The sequence below is a fragment of the Cucurbita moschata genome, unplaced genomic scaffold, assembly GCF_002738365.1.
Source record: "Cucurbita moschata cultivar Rifu unplaced genomic scaffold, Cmos_1.0 Cmo_Scf00006, whole genome shotgun sequence".
NCBI lineage: Eukaryota > Viridiplantae > Streptophyta > Magnoliopsida > Cucurbitales > Cucurbitaceae > Cucurbita > Cucurbita moschata.
In genome coordinates this window covers 1915883-1932581 of record NW_019268522.1, presented here as the reverse complement: position 1 = coordinate 1932581, position 16699 = coordinate 1915883, and the positions used below count along the sequence as shown (strand labels likewise).

Here is a 16699-nt window from a genome sequence, read left to right as displayed (position 1 = left end):
TTTTTTTTTTTTTTTTTTTTTTTTTTTTTGTTGTTGTTTAGTTAAATAGAAAATATTTAAACTATCATAATGATTACGAGAATAGTAAAGAGTCGGGAATAAATTAATTTAATTCACTTATCTAATGTTTAATATTTTAGGAGTTTTATTTAATATCGTACAAGTTTCTTAACAATAAATTTTGAAACGTTAAAGTTATTTCAGGTTGACTTTTGATATCGTCTACAACTATAACCGTAACGGGGAGGAATCAATATTAATATATATTAGAAAAATAGTTCAAGAAGAAAATATTAATATAAAGTAAAAAGATAATAAAAATAATGACAAAAATAGTATAAATCTATAAATCTAGAGTTTTATTTATTTATTTATTATCCTTATCCATTTTTTATTTATTTATACGTCACACAAAGAGATTAAAAAGTTATTTTTAGGTCAAATTAATGAAAAAATTTGTTAAATTTATACTTAAAAAAAAATCGATTAATAATTCATTAAAAAATACTCCTAAACTTTTAAAAATAATTTATGAGAATTGATAAATGATGAAAAAAAAAGTTTTGAGTATTTTTTTATTTATAAAGGTAAATGGTATTACTACTTTTAAAATTTTATGTATATTTTTTAAACACATATTAATAAAAATATTTTAAGACTTTTTAATAAAATTAAATGATATCAATGAAACTAATATTTTAAAACTTTCTAATAAAATTAGATGATATTTATGAAATTAATATTAAAAAGTTAAATGAAATTAATCAAACTTAAGATTATTTTTTAAATACTTTTAAAATACGGTTAAAAGTTTAAAGGATTCAAAATTAATTATTATTTATTTATTTATTATTATTTTTTTAAAGTTTCGGGTATTTTTTAAACAAATACAAATTTAGACTTATTTTTATTTAAAAATAAATTAGGATGCTGAGGCAAAAGCCCACATTCAGTGAAGTAGGCCCAATTGTGAAATAGACAGGCCCATTAAACGGTCCACTTAGCCTCTTCCATTTTCTTCGGCGACAAGTTAAAATCTTCCATTTTCCTTTTTCTTTCCCTTCACTTCTTCTTCTTCTTCTCCTCTCCGTTTCTGCTCGTCTCGTTTAATTTCCTTCAATTTCTGCAACTCAACTCAATCGAGTTTTATCCTCATGGCGACGGCTATGGTTGAAGATTCCAACTTCGAGGACGATCAGCTTGCTTCTATGACCACCGACGACATTGTTAGGGCTTCGCGTCTGCTCGACAATGAGATCCGAATTCTCAAGGTCTCTTAGTCTTCTTTACTCTTTCAATCATGTCTCTAATTCAATTCTGTATGTTCGTGTATGAAATCATCAACTTGCTTGCTTTTGGAGTTCTTTGTGGCTCGTTTTGTTCATTTTATGTCAGTTACTTTGAAAAACAAACTCTCTTTCTGTCTTTCTGATTTGTTCGTCAAATTTGCAATTAATAGAGGAGATTTATGATTTTTGGAGTGATTTTGGACGTGTAGGAAGAAGTGCAAAGAACAAATCTGGACTTGGAATCACTCAAGGAGAAGATAAAGGAGAATCAGGAGAAGATTAAACTCAATAAGCAGCTGCCTTACTTGGTCGGGAACATTGTCGAGGTATGCTGTTGACTTGTTGTGCTCTCAAGCTAATTCTTTTTCTCGCAGAATTATTTATATGTGTATTTTATATTTTCCTAGTAGCAAGTTCCAGGTCTAGTTTTTATGTGAGGGTCCGGGATAGTAGTTTTTGTGCTTGAAATGAAATCTTGCGAAGGCTGCTGAACTGTAGTGGTTTAAATATTTATATAAAATACAGAAACAGAAATGATTTATTCTGAATTATAACTTGTTTGTGAGCCCTAATTGGAATTGTTCCTGAGCTTGATATTCTATATCAACCCAAGGATATCCGTGGGTGAAAGTCATTCTTGAAGTGGATCTGTCGAAAGTACACTTTTTTTTTAGTTTTTTTTTCGTCTATTTCTGAGCCAAGTAGCTAGGGATTCTTATTAGGTAGATTCTGTGGTGAAGGTGATCTTTTGAAGCCCTTGTAAATAGGGTTTAGAGAGTTGTATAAAGACATTTTTATTAAAAGCAGTAGGTTCTCTTCCTTTCAATTTGCCATCCAATGGCGTGTTAATCATAGATCAACTATTGTGACTTTTTATTCTATACCCCCTTGGAGTTACAGTTGGTGTGTTCTTTTAATGCTTGGAACGCCAATTTCCTCTTGTTTTTGGTGGCGATCTAGGTTTATGTTGAGTATTTATCCATATTATTTGAACTCTGTTTCTGACCAATTGTCTTTTTTCAGATTTTGGAAATGAACCCAGAAGATGAAGCAGAGGAAGATGGTGCAAATATTGATCTTGATTCGCAAAGGAAAGGAAAATGTGTTGTCCTGAAGACCTCCACTCGTCAGGTTCGCTATGACCAATTTTTTTTTAATCATAATATCCTCCACTTCTGACTGTGAATGCCAGGATGCTACTAGAATTTCCTTAGTCAGTGTTGTGATCTTTCAATAATAGAAGTTGGTGTGGTCTTTCGTAAGTTGAAATTATAGCAATTTCTAACTGATTTTTTTGGTTGACTGGAGCTGTAATGGTGGATACTAGATATGTTAATTGCATGAACTAGGCATGGAAGATGAGTAACTTTACCAGGATTTCTTTAGTTTGATAGCTTAGAAATGTCATGTGATTAATGAAGGTCCCACTTTTTTATAGGCTAGAAATTGGCTAGACTTGTATTGAATTATTGTTTTGTTGTTTGCAGACTATCTTTTTACCTGTTGTCGGGCTTGTAGATCCTGATAAGCTAAAGCCAGGTGACTTGGTTGGTGTAAACAAGGATAGTTACCTGATTTTGGATACTCTGCCGTCTGAGTATGATTCTCGAGTGAAGGCTATGGAGGTTGATGAGAAGCCAACAGAAGACTACAATGACATTGGAGGGTTGGAAAAGCAGGTACTCTCAGACTCTTGACACTGTCCATACGTTCATTAGTTTACAGGTCATATTGGATATCATTTTAATTGATTGTTATATTATTGGCACAGATACAAGAACTCGTGGAGGCCATTGTCTTACCCATGACTCATAAAGAGCGATTTCAGAAACTTGGAATTCGTCCACCTAAAGGTGTGCTTTTGTATGGGCCTCCTGGAACTGGTAAAACTTTGATGGCACGTGCGTGTGCAGCACAAACGAATGCTACCTTTTTGAAGTTAGCTGGCCCACAACTTGTTCAGGTACAAATTTGATTGGGTAAAATAGTTATATAAGTACTGAACCTCAAAGACTTTGTGTCCTTCATTTTTGGGTTGTTTGCTAGTTTTCTGCACTGTACCGTGTTAATGAAGCTAAAAGTTTGTTTAAAAACTGAGCGCCCCCGTTCTTTTTAGGTTATTTTGATGTTCCTATGCTGTTGAATGGCTCCATGTGGTTCTTGTACTCTTTTGTCTTTCTTTCCTTATAGATTTGTCTATTAGCTATGTATAACTTGGAACTATTGCAGATGTTCATTGGGGATGGAGCAAAACTTGTTCGAGATGCTTTTCAGCTTGCAAAAGAAAAATCCCCATGCATCATTTTTATTGATGAAATTGATGCTATTGGAACAAAGAGATTTGACAGGTCTGTTGATGTTTGCCCCCTCCCCTCCAATACTTTTCCAAAACTCTCTCATTTTGTTTAATTATTATTACTTTTTGGCTGCAGTGAAGTAAGCGGAGACAGGGAGGTGCAGCGAACCATGTTAGAGCTACTCAATCAACTCGACGGGTTTAGCAGCGATGAACGCATCAAGGTTTCTTTTATTCCTTTCTTGAATTATTTTGATGTCAGCCATTCATTGTTTCACCTCAGTGTAGGATGTGTTTATGTTGATTTTGTTTGCATTTGAATTTTACTTGAAAAATTTCTGGCTTTGGGGGTTTATTTGTATTTCATGATGCTTGATTGTCATTTTATTGAATTAGAATTCTTACTATTGCAGGTTATAGCAGCAACAAATCGTGCTGATATTCTTGATCCCGCGCTCATGCGTTCTGGTCGATTAGATCGAAAGATTGAATTCCCTCATCCTACTGAAGAAGCAAGGGCTCGAATCATGCAGGTTTTTATGTTAATTTTTTTTTATTGTGCTGCCTTTTTCCATGTAATATATATAAATTTTTTCATTTCATATTTTTAAACACAATTGTAGATCCACTCGAGGAAGATGAACGTCCACCCAGACGTTAACTTCGAAGAACTAGCTCGATCCACTGATGATTTCAATGGTGCACAACTAAAAGCAGTTTGTGTTGAGGCAGGCATGCTGGCTCTCCGCCGTGATGCTACTGAGGTGACCCTCTTTCGTTCATGCACGAACACACACACCGTTCATTTATCATGTTTTTAAGATATATGCTGCATGATATCTTCGAAGATACAATGATGAGAGGTCTCTATGGTAATCCCCAACGGTAAAATTTGAAATGGATGTTCTCGGGGAGGTTTTTCGAGGCCGGTTCAAGGTCTTCTTCAGGTCGAAAGCTTAATGAATGAAAACCTTGATATCTCTTGGAGGGCTAGTGTTAGGGCTCATGAATTCTCCCCATAGAACAGTGCAGTGGGGGGATCAATATGATGGATATATGTATATACACATATGTACATACGTATAATCGTTCGAGCGAATTTGGGAGAGGGCATTATAGATCATATAAGTCTTAATGAAGTTCGTTATTTCAGCTTACAACACTAAAGAAAATAATCTGGAGTATATTTAAGCTTGAGATGTTAAGCCATGGGGCATGAGAGCCTTCGATGGCAAAGGAGAGAGAAGATTCAGTGTGTTAAAATGTGAGATCCTACGTCGGGAGGAGAACGAAATATTCTTTATAATGGTGTGGAAACCTCTCCCTAGTAGACGTATTTTAAAAACCTTGAGCGGAAGCTAGAAGGGAAAAGCCCAAAGAGGACAATATCTGGTAGCGGTGGGTTTGAGCTGTTACATAAAATGTGTGGAATATTTAGCGTCGGGGAGGAGAACGAAATATTTTTTTATAATGGTGTGGAAACGTCTCCCTAGTAGACGCGTTTTAAAAACCTTGACGGGAAGAAAAGTCCAAAAAAAACAATATCTATTGGCTGTTGGCGGTGGGTTTGAGCTGTTAGAGCTGTTACATAAAATGTGGAGTATTTAGCCCCGGGTGAAAGTCTTAATAATGATTTTTTTTTTTTTAGGTGAACCATGAGGACTTCAATGAAGGTATCATCCAGGTTCAAGCCAAGAAGAAAGCAAGCTTGAATTATTATGCGTAGAGCTATCGACAAAGCCCGACCATCACGGAGATGGCAAATCAAGAGTTTAAGCAGGAAGGTCGTCGACAAAAACCCGACAGTAGAAGCTCAACTTTCGCACTCGTTCGTGTTCTTCGCCCTGAGGTATGTACTGGCCAGGGAGATCATGATGATGATGCTTCTCTAAAGATTGTTATTTCTTCCATTGGAAATTCCTGGGTTTTATATTATTATTAGTTTTCTATATGTTGTGAAAACTTAGAGCTTCATAACTCTTGCACCAAATGATAGAATGATGTTAATTGTTCTTTGTGTTGTAAGAAAAGCTTCTAAAGCTTACACGAGCGGCGTCGTTCTAGTCTATACTCCGAACACTATTTTTGAGAGTTTTATCACAAATTATAAAAAACAAATGAAATTCTAAATTTTAGAATATATTAACTAAACTCGAGCATATTTTTCAAACCGCATGAACGTAGAATTTCATGAAATGGGTTTGTTTTGTTTCTTCTACAACTTCCACCTCAACGCTCGGGTGTTAAAATGTTCATCAAGAGATTTAAGCGCTTCCCAACAATAAGTGTATATTTGAGTGTTAGTGTAAGCTCGGAAGCTAAAGTTAATAGGCTACTCTATCGTAAATGTGTTTGTGTTCTAAGATTTTGTTCAATTTTGATTTTCGTATTTTTAAATGTTCGGGTTCATCCAAATTTATTAAATACTAATAATAATTTTCATGCGAATATTTTTTGAAAGTTTATAAAGAAAAAATTAATTTGGATTTTTTTTTTAAAATTTCAACAGTAAATTAACTTAATACTAATTTTAAGATTTATTAATATTAATTTTAAGATTTATTAAAAATATAAAGAATAAAATTAGATATTTGAAAGTATATAAATTAAAATTGGAAGAAATTCAAAAGAATATAATACAAAATTAAACATATTTTTATTAAATTAGCCTATTTTAAAATTACCTTTAAACAAAGTCTCTTCACCGCCCGGTTCTCCACGAGGGAAGTCTCTCTTTCACTTCTCTTCCTCTCTGTTTATTACGCCGCCTCCGCCGCCGTCCGGCCGGAATCTTCACGCTCTCTCTTCGCCATTGGTTGCTTTGAGTTCCATTACTTTGTTTCTCTTCGCCATCTCTTCTTGTTCCCTCGTAGATTAATCGGCGAACAAAACTCTCTCTCTCTGTCTCTCTCTCGCATTCTCCCCGTTTCAAGTGAAAAACAGCGGGCGACGGAATCCGTCTTGGACCGAACAAGCTGATTCGAGTTGGAGTAATTGGAAATTTCAAAGAAGGTAAGGAAAATTTACGAGTCAATTTTTTGAATTAGAATGTTAAATTCTGTTGTTGTCAATTGATTTTACCGAAGAGTTCAATAGGTGCTGTACGGTGCAGATTTAGTTTTTGAAATATTTTCTATTATGATTCTTATGCTGTTTGATTAATCTTCGTCATCGCTCACGCCCAATTTTGAAATTGTTGTATGATTTCATTAACTTCCAGATTGTTCATACGCCCAATTCTGAAATGCTCTAGCAATTACAAAACTTATTTATTGGATTTTCAGAAATGGAGTTGATCACGAATTTAATATCCCTTAACTTAGACTTTCGCTTATGGATTTAGTAGCGATTTAACACTTTTACCTTAATCATTTTGCAGAATTTGAATGGAAGAAGTTAAAGTTGAACACGAGCCAAGAGAAAAGATTTTCAAGATTTTTAAAGAGTTCATGGCTAGGTAACCTTAACATTTTCTTCATTAGTTTTATATGAAGATTCTACTGCCATTTTCTCAATAGCTTTTAAAGAATCTTCAGGAAAGGAAAATTTCAACTCTCTACTTATTGGTATATCAGCTGGCTTAGAAAATGTGATTTGTAATAAGCTTCTATCAATCAAGCACGGTTGAATTGGTCTAGTAGTCAATAATGGTCGTGTAAATAACGAAGGGCTCAAAGAAAATGAGTTCAAGCTATGGTGGTTACCTGTCTAAGATTTAATATCTTACGAGTTACCTTGACAACTGAACGAAGTAGGGTTGTAAGATGGTCCTGTGAGAATAGTTAAGGGGCCAGCAAGTTTTCCGGAACGCTCGTATAAATCAAAATAAGATAAAAAGGATAAGGAACCTCTCGTGCATGACTTAGATTTGTATGTCTTTTCTCTTATTTTGTTCCACTTGATTGGTGTAAATATTTGATATTGGTAGCATTCAGCGTTGGACAGCTCGAGGAATTGGGGACTCTTGGAAGCCAGTTGCTTTCTGGCGTTCAGCAAGGACTTGGTGTGTGTTCTTTATCTGATATGATACTTGTCATCTGCTTCTACTGTTAGGATGCAGTGTTGTGTTTTGTAGTTATTGTTTTCGCCTTTGCAGAGCTTCTTCGACGACCTGCGATAAACAGAACATCAAAGTTGATCGAGAATGTTGTTGAAACTAACAATACGGAGAGTCTTAGATCATACTTTGAAGCTGGATGCATCACTACTCATGACGGGTTGCAAAGTTCAAAGAAGTGTATGTTTTTCTCCCGACTTTCAACAAGCTAGTTCGTCGACATTTTAATGCTCGTATTGGCAAAATTGTTCCCTTTTGTTTTACGAACGAATGAAAGGGTAGTATCATTCTCTTTCTTCCAATTCCTCTCGTTTTTTCTATCTCACGATTTGGCTGTTTCTGTCAGATCCCACATCGGTTGGAGAGGGGAACGAAGCATTCTTTATAAAAGTGCGGAAACTTCTCCCTAGGAGACACGTTTTAAAAACCTTGAAGGGTAGTCTAAAAGGGGAAGCCCAAATAGGACAATATCTGCTGCTGGTGGGCTTGAGCCGTTACAAATGGTATCAGCAGACACCGGGTGGTGTGCCAGCGAGGACTTTGGGCCCCGAAGGGGGTGAATTGTAAGATCCCACATCGGTTGGAGAGGGGAACGAAACATTCTTTATAAGAGTGTGGAAACCTCTCCCTACCGTTTTAAAAACCTTAAGGGGAATCCCAAAAGGAAAAACCCCAAGAGGACAATATCTGCTACTGGTGGGCTTAGGCCGTTATAGTTTCAATTTCAATAAGATATATTTCATACTTTTGTAACTAACCACTTGCTTAAACTGATATTGTTTCGTCTTTACATTTCTTTTGATCTTCATTTGTTATTTCCCTAATTTCGTCGATTCATTTCTCGTGAACATATGCAGTGCATACGTGCCGGGTTGGACTGGATGATCATTTGAAAAAAGGTAGATAAAATGTTTCTATCAAGATTGAAGCTGTTTGCTATTTGTTGCATCCTGTAAGCATGTATGTTTTGTAATGTTTCTATCAAGATTGAAGCTGTTCGCTATGTTTTGTGAAAATTTTGTGTCCTTATGTCCTAAGGCACATTCTTCTGTTCTTTTTGTGGTTTATCATGTATGATAGTACTTAGAAGTAAATTCTCTAACTTTGTTACTGATATTTAACTATTTCATGGAACAACAGTGAGGAGCTTAACCAATGAACTCGAGCGCCTACTCGATGATGTAAATATTGCATTGGAAATGGAAAATCGCCTGTGCGCTTCAACGGTCTCAGATGAAGATGAGGATGTAGAATTGAATGATGAAGAAGCAACCATTCCTGATAAGGTAAACTGTGACTTCTATCTCTTAATAATAAATTGATTTTAGATTATTAACGACATATTTGAGAGTAATTGTGAGATCCCACGTTGGTTGGAGAGTGGAACGAAGCATTCTTTGTAAGGGTGTGGAAACCTTTCCTTAGTAGACGCGTTTTAAAAACCTTGAGGGGAAGCCCGAAAAGGAAGGCCCAAGGAGGACAATATCTGCTAGCGGTGGGGTTGGACTGTTACAAATGGTATCAGAGCCAAACACAGGGCGGTGTGCGAACGAGGAAGTTGGGCCCTGAAGGGGGGTAGATTGTGAGATCCCACATTGGTTGGAGAGTGGAACGAAACATTCTTTATAAGGGTTTTGAAACCTCTCCCTAGCAGATGCGTTTTAAAAACCTTTGGGGAAGAACCTTTGGGGAAGTTGGAAAAGGAAGGCCCAAAGAGGACAATATCTGCTAGCGGTGGATTTGGGCTGTTACAAATGGTATCAGAGCTAGACACCGGGCGGTGTACCAGCGAGGATGTTGGGCTCTGAAAGGAGGTGGATTGTGAGATCCTACCTCGGTTGGAGAGGGGAACAAAACATTCTTTACAAGAGTGTGGAAACCTCTCCCTAGCATACACGTTTTAAAAATTTTGAGGGGAAATCTGAAAGGGAAGGCCCAAAGAGAACAATATCTGCTAGAAGTGGGCTTGGGCGGTTACAAATGGTATCAGAGTCAGACATCGGGCGGTGTGCCAACGAGGATACTGGGCCCTGAAGGGGGGTGAATTGTGAGATCCCACCTCGGTTCAAGAGGGGAATGAAGCCTTCTTTATAAGGGTGTGGAAACCTCTCCCTAGCAGACACGTTTTAAAAACCTTGAGGGGAAGGCTTAAAGAGGACAATATCTGTTAGCGGTAAGCTTGGACTGTTACAGAATTGAAAAACAGAATCACTCTCAAGCACGTTCTTAGATGTTGAAAACGTCATTTCGGCATGCATTTTTCTGTCCTCTTTTTAATCAATTTCTGCTTTGTTCAGAAACCTGATGCTAACGAATATGCTTTGTTAATGGGGATCATCAAAGTTATGGTCAAGAAAGATCACATAATGCAGGTAATGTTTTTCCTCCTCTGTTATTTTTCCAGGTGAACATACAATGCTGTCTTTTTCTTTTCCGATAATCGTCGATCGAGGGCTCTACTTCTTGCATTATGATTACGTTCTCTCTTAATCTCGGGAGGTATCTCCGGAGAAATGCTACGTTCATTATCTAAACTGAAACTCATTGCAGGAGAAGATTATTTCTGGTCTAAGCCTCAAATCATCCTCTGGGGAACTCGAAACATACCGCCTAATGTGGTCGTTACGACCATATATAGATGACGAAATTTTGAAACGAGCTTGGAAACTCATTCCGTGAGTGTTAATATCTTTAATTCTGAATGATTTGGTCTATAAGATTTTGCTAAGTTTTAGTAAATTCTTATGGATCAACAAAATTTTGAAGTTGATTATGTGCTGAACTTTTTATAGATTAAATTATTTTCTTTTCTTGTGATAGATGAATTGTGTTCGTTCATATTTTGCAATGAGAATAAACTGTGGGCCCCACTCGAACATCTCGTGTAATTTCATTCCCTTCAAAAGGTACTCGATCTCATTTCTGTTGATTATTAGTGAGTTTGATACCATCTTATTGATGTTACCTAAATATTGACCTCGGTCTCGATTCACATCTCTTAGCCTAGAGTACAACAAAAGTCATCCCAGACGTACTCGATGGACTCGTTAAGCTTGTTATGCCCTAAGATATGTTGCATGACTAGTATTAGAAGTGTTAGTTGGGTCTGATAAGCTGGTTATCACATAGTTAAGCAACAAGAATTGTGAGAACTCTCATATTGGTTGGGGAGGAGAACAAAACATCATTTATAAGAGTGTGGAAACCTTTTCCTAGTAGACGCGTTTTAAAAACTTTCATGGGAAGCCCAAAGAGGACAATATCTACTAGCGGTGGGCTTGGGTCGTTATATATGGTATCAGAGGCAGACATTGGATGATGTGCCGGCGGGGAGGTTGTTCTCTGAAGGGGGTAGACACGAGGCAGTGTGCCAGTAAGAACGCTGGACCCGAAGGGGGGTGGATTGTGAGAATCGCACATTGGTTGGGGAGGAGAATGAAACACCATTTATTAGGGTGTAGAAATTTTTTTCTAGCAAACGCGTTTTAAAGGAAGCCCGAAAGAGAAAGTCCAAAGAGGACAATATCTGCTAGCGGTGGGCTTAGGTCGTTATACGAATCATTTGGTTATACCTTATAAGACTTCTAAGAAAGTCTAAGAAAGTTTTGACCTCATTAAAGGTCAGAACTCATCCTGATAAGGTCCCGACTTGGTGTAAAAGTGGGACAATTGAGTAATCGAGAAAGAAGATGATAAGAGATGATGAAACAACACGTTTAAAGAACTTTAACCTAATAATGTATAGGGAATGTCGAGCTGCAACAGGTAAGTCGTCAAAATTGCAAAAGAGTTATAATGCACGAAGAAGAACGAAGTTGCAAGTATTGGTTGAAAACACTTAGTCTAGATGAAGTCGACAGAAGGCGAAATGATGCTCGTGAGTGCAATGAGTTTGATCGAATATTCGAGACAAGTCATGAGACAAAGGAAAAAGGAAACTCGGTTGAAGATGAAAAAACCTCGCTAACGTAGCTTAATAGAATTTGCCTTCGGGGAGACCACGATCGTAACCATGACATATAACATACCTCTTTTTTATAATTTTAAATTAAAAAAATATTTGTTTTTTCTGAAATTTCCAATGTTCCCTACCCATTCAAATAAATTATTTATTTTAAATGATGTATGCAATAACTTGTGTAAGTTAATTTAATCTTATAATTATAACTATTTAATTAATATACATTACATAAATACTTTTTTATTTTCTATTAACTATAAAGTCTTTATCATATTATACCTAATCTTTGTCGTATATAATATATAAACGGCCAACTATTTATTGAATAGTTTAATTTAGGAGGGAAGGAAACACGAACAATGGTTCAACCATTAATTTATTTTATCAGAAAAATAGACGAGCTTAAATCGTGGGATTGACTAAGCTTGGCTCACATCAGCGTCGGGCTAAGGCAAGGTAGGTCATATTCTCCCGGGTCCAATAGACCTTTGGAGTGATTTGGTTGGACTTGGTCGGCTTGGTTCGACCTAATCTAGACCAATTTTGACTTGTGCATATTTCCACTTTTGCCCTGGTATCTAGGTCCTTTGCTTAGTTTTTCATTTTAAAAAAAATTTGAACTTTTAATCTTAATTATATTGTATATTTATTTAAATAAAATTAGTTTGATGAATTTAATAGTCTTATTATACATATTTTAATCGAGTTCTTCGTAAATAGATTAATTTATAAGTTTATTAAAATACAATATTTTAATACGTCGTGATAACAACTAGTGATATTTTAGAAATTATTATAATATAAACCCACTTGTAAAATAAATTTAAAAAAAAAAATCATTAGTCAACTTTCTTTTTAGCTCGATAGATTTAAATAAATTAAAAAAAATAAGACACATTTTCAATATCAATAGTAGCTCTCGCTAGAATGATCATAGCAGCCTTCAATTCAAACAAATTGTCATCGTGTATTTTTTATTCACGGGTCTCGTTCTGTTCTTTCTGCAGTTCTTGATCGTTGTCCTTAAACGATACGATCGAACAATTCTATCAATTAATTTTTTTATTTGTTATCGTTTAAAGAAATGAAGTATATCATGTTGGTTAAGCTCAACACTTAGCTACCGACTATATAGTTATCGTGCCTAAGTTGTCTGTGGTAATTAATTACTCGGTTTATCGAGAAAATTAAAGGTTGACGAAGCTATACTTTATGATCTAGAGCTAAATTTTAACGTTCGAAAATATTTATGTCAATATCGACTTGGACTAGAAGAAAAATGACAAATTTATAGCATAGGATTATTTTTTTTTATCCAATATGTTTTTTTTTTACTTTTTTTACTGTACAGAAAATAAATTTAATGTAAAAATATATTAATTTTTTTGAAAAGAAATTAGACAGATAAATGATTTATTAGAACAAAATGTAATATTTATTTATTTAAAAGCTGATTATATATATATATAATTAAATTTTTATATATAGGTTTTCAAAAATGGGCATTTTAGTATTTTCACACACGGCAAAACTGGTCCCGCTATCCTCCTTAAAGTCCACGTGTCACTTATCTTTCCAGATCCTCGCGTCGTGGGGTCCACTTGTTAATACGTTCTTATCCTCAACATCACCTCTCATCAGCCGTACAATCCACTGTCTCCCAGATTAATCTAACGGTTCAGATTTCATCTCTACCGCTCATGACTTGTTCGATGTTTAACGCCCCAAATTTCTCTTTAAATATCTTCCCCACTGCCGCTTCTAAGCTCTTCAATATCGAGAACCGCCGCTTCCTCCGCCGTGACGGGACTTTAGCCATTTCTTCTCTTCTTCGATTTCCTGTTCCTTATGGGCTTACTTGACCAGCTTTGGGACGATACCGTCGCTGGACCCCGGCCAGATAGTGGCCTTGGCAAGCTTCGTAAACACTCCACGTTTACCGGGCGAAATAGCTCCGGCAGCAAGGGTACGCTATGGATATTTTTATTCCACTGCTTGCCATGTTGAACACGTCATCGAACTCGATAAACTTAATCTTGAAACCCTAATTTTAAGCTCAATAACGGAATATTGAGTACTCGTTTGATTTTTCTAGTTTAAAGTGGTTTAAACTGTAGGCTGATGATCGAATTGAGATTCTAGTTTTTTTTTATAAATTTCTTGATAAAAACCTACCGTTGATTTTTCTTGAGAAATAGCCAGCATCTCGGATTTGTCTCGCAATTTGACAGGATCTGTACCTTTGAACTGAAAAAGATGCTCAATCGATACCTTGAACTTCATGAAATCATAGTTTCTATGTTGACTATTCTTTTTTCTTGATTTTTTATTGAACTCTTTTTGGATCAGAGCTCGATGGCGGCAGCGCGAGATCGTACGGCGAAGAATCTTCACAATCGTCGGTGAGGATCACGAGGAGTATCATGATACTAAGGCCGCCAGGGTACCAGTCTGGTTCGCCGCCTATTTCACCGGCTGGATCTAGTTCTCCGGCATCGCCTTTTTCTGGTAAGTAACAGAGACGTCTTTTTTGCCCTTTCCTCTTTATGCAAAATTACCAATATGCCCTTCATGTAGAATCCAAATGCACTTTTATCTTTCAATACAAGTTGGAATAAAATTACACGAGGGGGGGTTTTTTGTCCTTTGGTTATGGCGTCGCCTTCATGATTGGACAGGCACAGAAAACGGTAGTGTATTTGGTGAAAAGATATGGTTCTAATTAAACCTGGATTGAAGAGCATCCTTCCATTGAAAGTGCTTCTGTTCGTTTAAATTCGATTGCCATTGAATATTTAATCCATTGACCCACCGTATTTATGGGGTTTCATTAGCAGTTTTCAGTTCAATCGTTTTCAAATTCATTGCATACTTCTCTTCTTGTGGACATAGTTATAGACTATTCTCCTGTTTTGTGGAGGTTGTTTGCCTTGCTCGTTGGTTGGCAGATCTTTGTCAAACAAGTAGAAGTATTTCGTGTGGTTCTGCTGATTTCTTATAAAAAGTTAAATGAAATAGGTGGGAATTGTGGTTTGGTTTGAAAACGTCGAGCTTACTTCATAAACATTCATGGTGGTCAAAGAAAAAATCTGGATCTTGTGAAATCATCATTGCAAACTTAATGTTCATTGTTTCTCTGTTTCAAAACCCTTGCTGCTTAAGTTTTTGCTCTGATGGGTTGAGTTGAACGTTACTAAAATCATTTAGAAATACCAATTTGATTATAGCTTAACTACTTAATCTTGAGGATTGTTGGGAGAGGAGTCCCATATTGGCTAATTAAGGGGTTGATTGTGGATTTATTAGTAAGGAGCTTTGTCTTCATCGGTATGACGCCTTTTGAGAAAACCAAAAGCAAAATCACGAGAGCTTATGCTCAAAGTGGACAATATCATACCATTGCGAAGCTTCGTATGTATCATCGTTGAACTAAAGAAGGATTGTTTAGAAATCGATTAGCAATAGAAAATTCTCTCTATAACGTTGTTTTGCTGTTGGGTTTGATGTTTCAAAGCTTGTTTTTAGTGGTCTTTTCCTGGATCGTTTGTCTTTCATATCGAAAATTTCCGTTCTTGTTTCCTATGTCTCTGATTTCCATACCTCATAAATTGTATCATGAAACTGTAAATTCATTAGTAATCGATGCATATACTAATTCTTGATTTCCCATCTCTTGGTATCATCTTTCAACTTTGTGTTTATTTATAAGTAATTTCTCCCTTTTGGAGGTAGGGAGTCCTTCCGGTTTCGAAGAAGGTCGATCTCCGACACATACACAAAGGCAACCGATAGTGGACCCGGGAGCCCTTCTTCTCCTCACAACATGTGAGATCTAATAAGCTGAGCTCTCTTATTCCCTTTCAACAATGTTCTCCAAAACCTTCATATATTCGTGTAATCTTAGTGTATCGTAACGTGGCTGTAGTAGTATGCATGTGAATTCTGTATGAAGGGTATTAGAATAAGTCTTGTAGTAGGAGGAAGAAGCTAAAATCGAGGGAGATTATGGTAATTTCGAGTACGTAGACGAGGGTACTATTGTAAATTAGGTATCAATGTTGTTGGTTTTGTCAGTGGAATGTAAAAGGGAAGTTGTTCTTTTCATGTGGACCTTATCACTGATTGATTGATTGTCTCTTTGGTTTCCCATTGGACAGTGCTTTGGTTAATGCAAGACAGCCCTGTTTTCTTTGAATGGTTGCTACAAAGCACCAAATCAATGGCTTTGGACAGATGCTCTTTTCAGGTTTTAATGCCATTCCTTCAAGTGTTTTGCTTTTGGATTCTGTTAGGCCTTGGATTTAATTAAGTAAAAGTTGGGTGGTGGGCTAGTTCTTTATTAGTGAATGTTCGTGTCACCTCCGACCTTCCATGAACGTTTTAGAACGATACTTAAAGTAGAAATGCATTAGAGTATTAGAAGAAAAATTGACATAATAATGGCCAGAAAGTCTGAACGAATGATATTTAGTGTAATAGTCTAAGTCCACCGCTAGCGGATATTGTTCACTTTAGGTTTTTTCTTATAGGCTTCCTCTTAAGGTTTTTAAAATCGGGCTGTTAGGGAGTTTTCGTACTTTATAAGGAATGTTTTGTTCCCTTCTCTGATCGATGTGAGATCTCACAATCCCCTCCCTTGAGGGCCTAGTATAACGGTCATGCTTGTCCAAGGCATGTCGTCCATGGTCGTATGCCCATGACACGTTGAAACCTTCGCCTTGTACTACTTTATTGCTTTCTTTTACCGTTTTCATGTTGTATTATTTCTTCATGACTATGCCTGGTAGACATGAAATGCCTCAAAATGTACTATAGGAGGATATGACTATTTGTCAACTTCTCCCTATCCGATAGTTATATGCAGTGAGTTGTTGCCTTTTGTTTACATTCCCGTATAACACCAATTTCAATAATTTCAATCTCTCTTTTGCTCTTGAAACTCTTTTCCAAAACCTCTCTTTCTCGCTTTCTAAAATTTTCTCTTGAAATCGAGACTCGAGGTTTGTATTCATGTTGTTCGACCGTAGACAACGTAACTCGAAGTAGGCTTGATCCACTCAATGCTGAGAGTGGGTGTTGCACAATCGCCAAATTCG

At 36.3% G+C, this 16699-nt stretch overlaps 3 protein-coding genes across 4 annotated transcripts; all 3 read left to right on the top strand.

Annotated features, from left to right (window-relative positions):
* The first annotated feature begins 1046 nt into the window (after nt 1–1046).
* LOC111444153 (26S proteasome regulatory subunit 6A homolog) lies at nt 1047–5634 on the top strand. The gene is made up of 10 exons (XM_023082131.1): nt 1047–1271; nt 1499–1615; nt 2313–2420; nt 2777–2968; nt 3061–3252; nt 3519–3637; nt 3722–3809; nt 3999–4118; nt 4209–4349; nt 5234–5634. Exons 1-10 carry the CDS (start codon nt 1155–1157, stop codon nt 5309–5311), a joined length of 1272 nt encoding a protein of 423 aa, XP_022937899.1. The 5' UTR covers nt 1047–1154; the 3' UTR covers nt 5312–5634.
* LOC111444445 lies at nt 5342–10539 on the top strand. The gene is made up of 11 exons (XM_023082541.1): nt 5342–5434; nt 5553–5676; nt 6529–6597; nt 6965–7042; nt 7514–7588; nt 7682–7822; nt 8500–8541; nt 8783–8928; nt 9940–10014; nt 10193–10317; nt 10463–10539. Exons 1-11 carry the CDS (start codon nt 5342–5344, stop codon nt 10464–10466), a joined length of 972 nt encoding a protein of 323 aa, XP_022938309.1. The 3' UTR covers nt 10467–10539.
* A 2814-nt stretch (nt 10540–13353) lies between these two features.
* On the top strand, nt 13354–15752 carry LOC111444188 (dormancy-associated protein homolog 3). Of its 2 annotated transcripts, none has more exons than XM_023082183.1 (3): nt 13354–13569; nt 13953–14111; nt 15336–15752. In XM_023082183.1, exons 1-3 carry the CDS (start codon nt 13452–13454, stop codon nt 15437–15439), a joined length of 381 nt encoding a protein of 126 aa, XP_022937951.1. In that variant the 5' UTR covers nt 13354–13451; the 3' UTR covers nt 15440–15752. The 2 variants fall into 2 exon arrangements, with proteins under 2 accessions (XP_022937951.1, XP_022937952.1); XM_023082184.1 differs by having other exon boundaries at nt 15332–15752.
* The last annotated feature ends 947 nt before the right edge of the window (nt 15753–16699 follow it).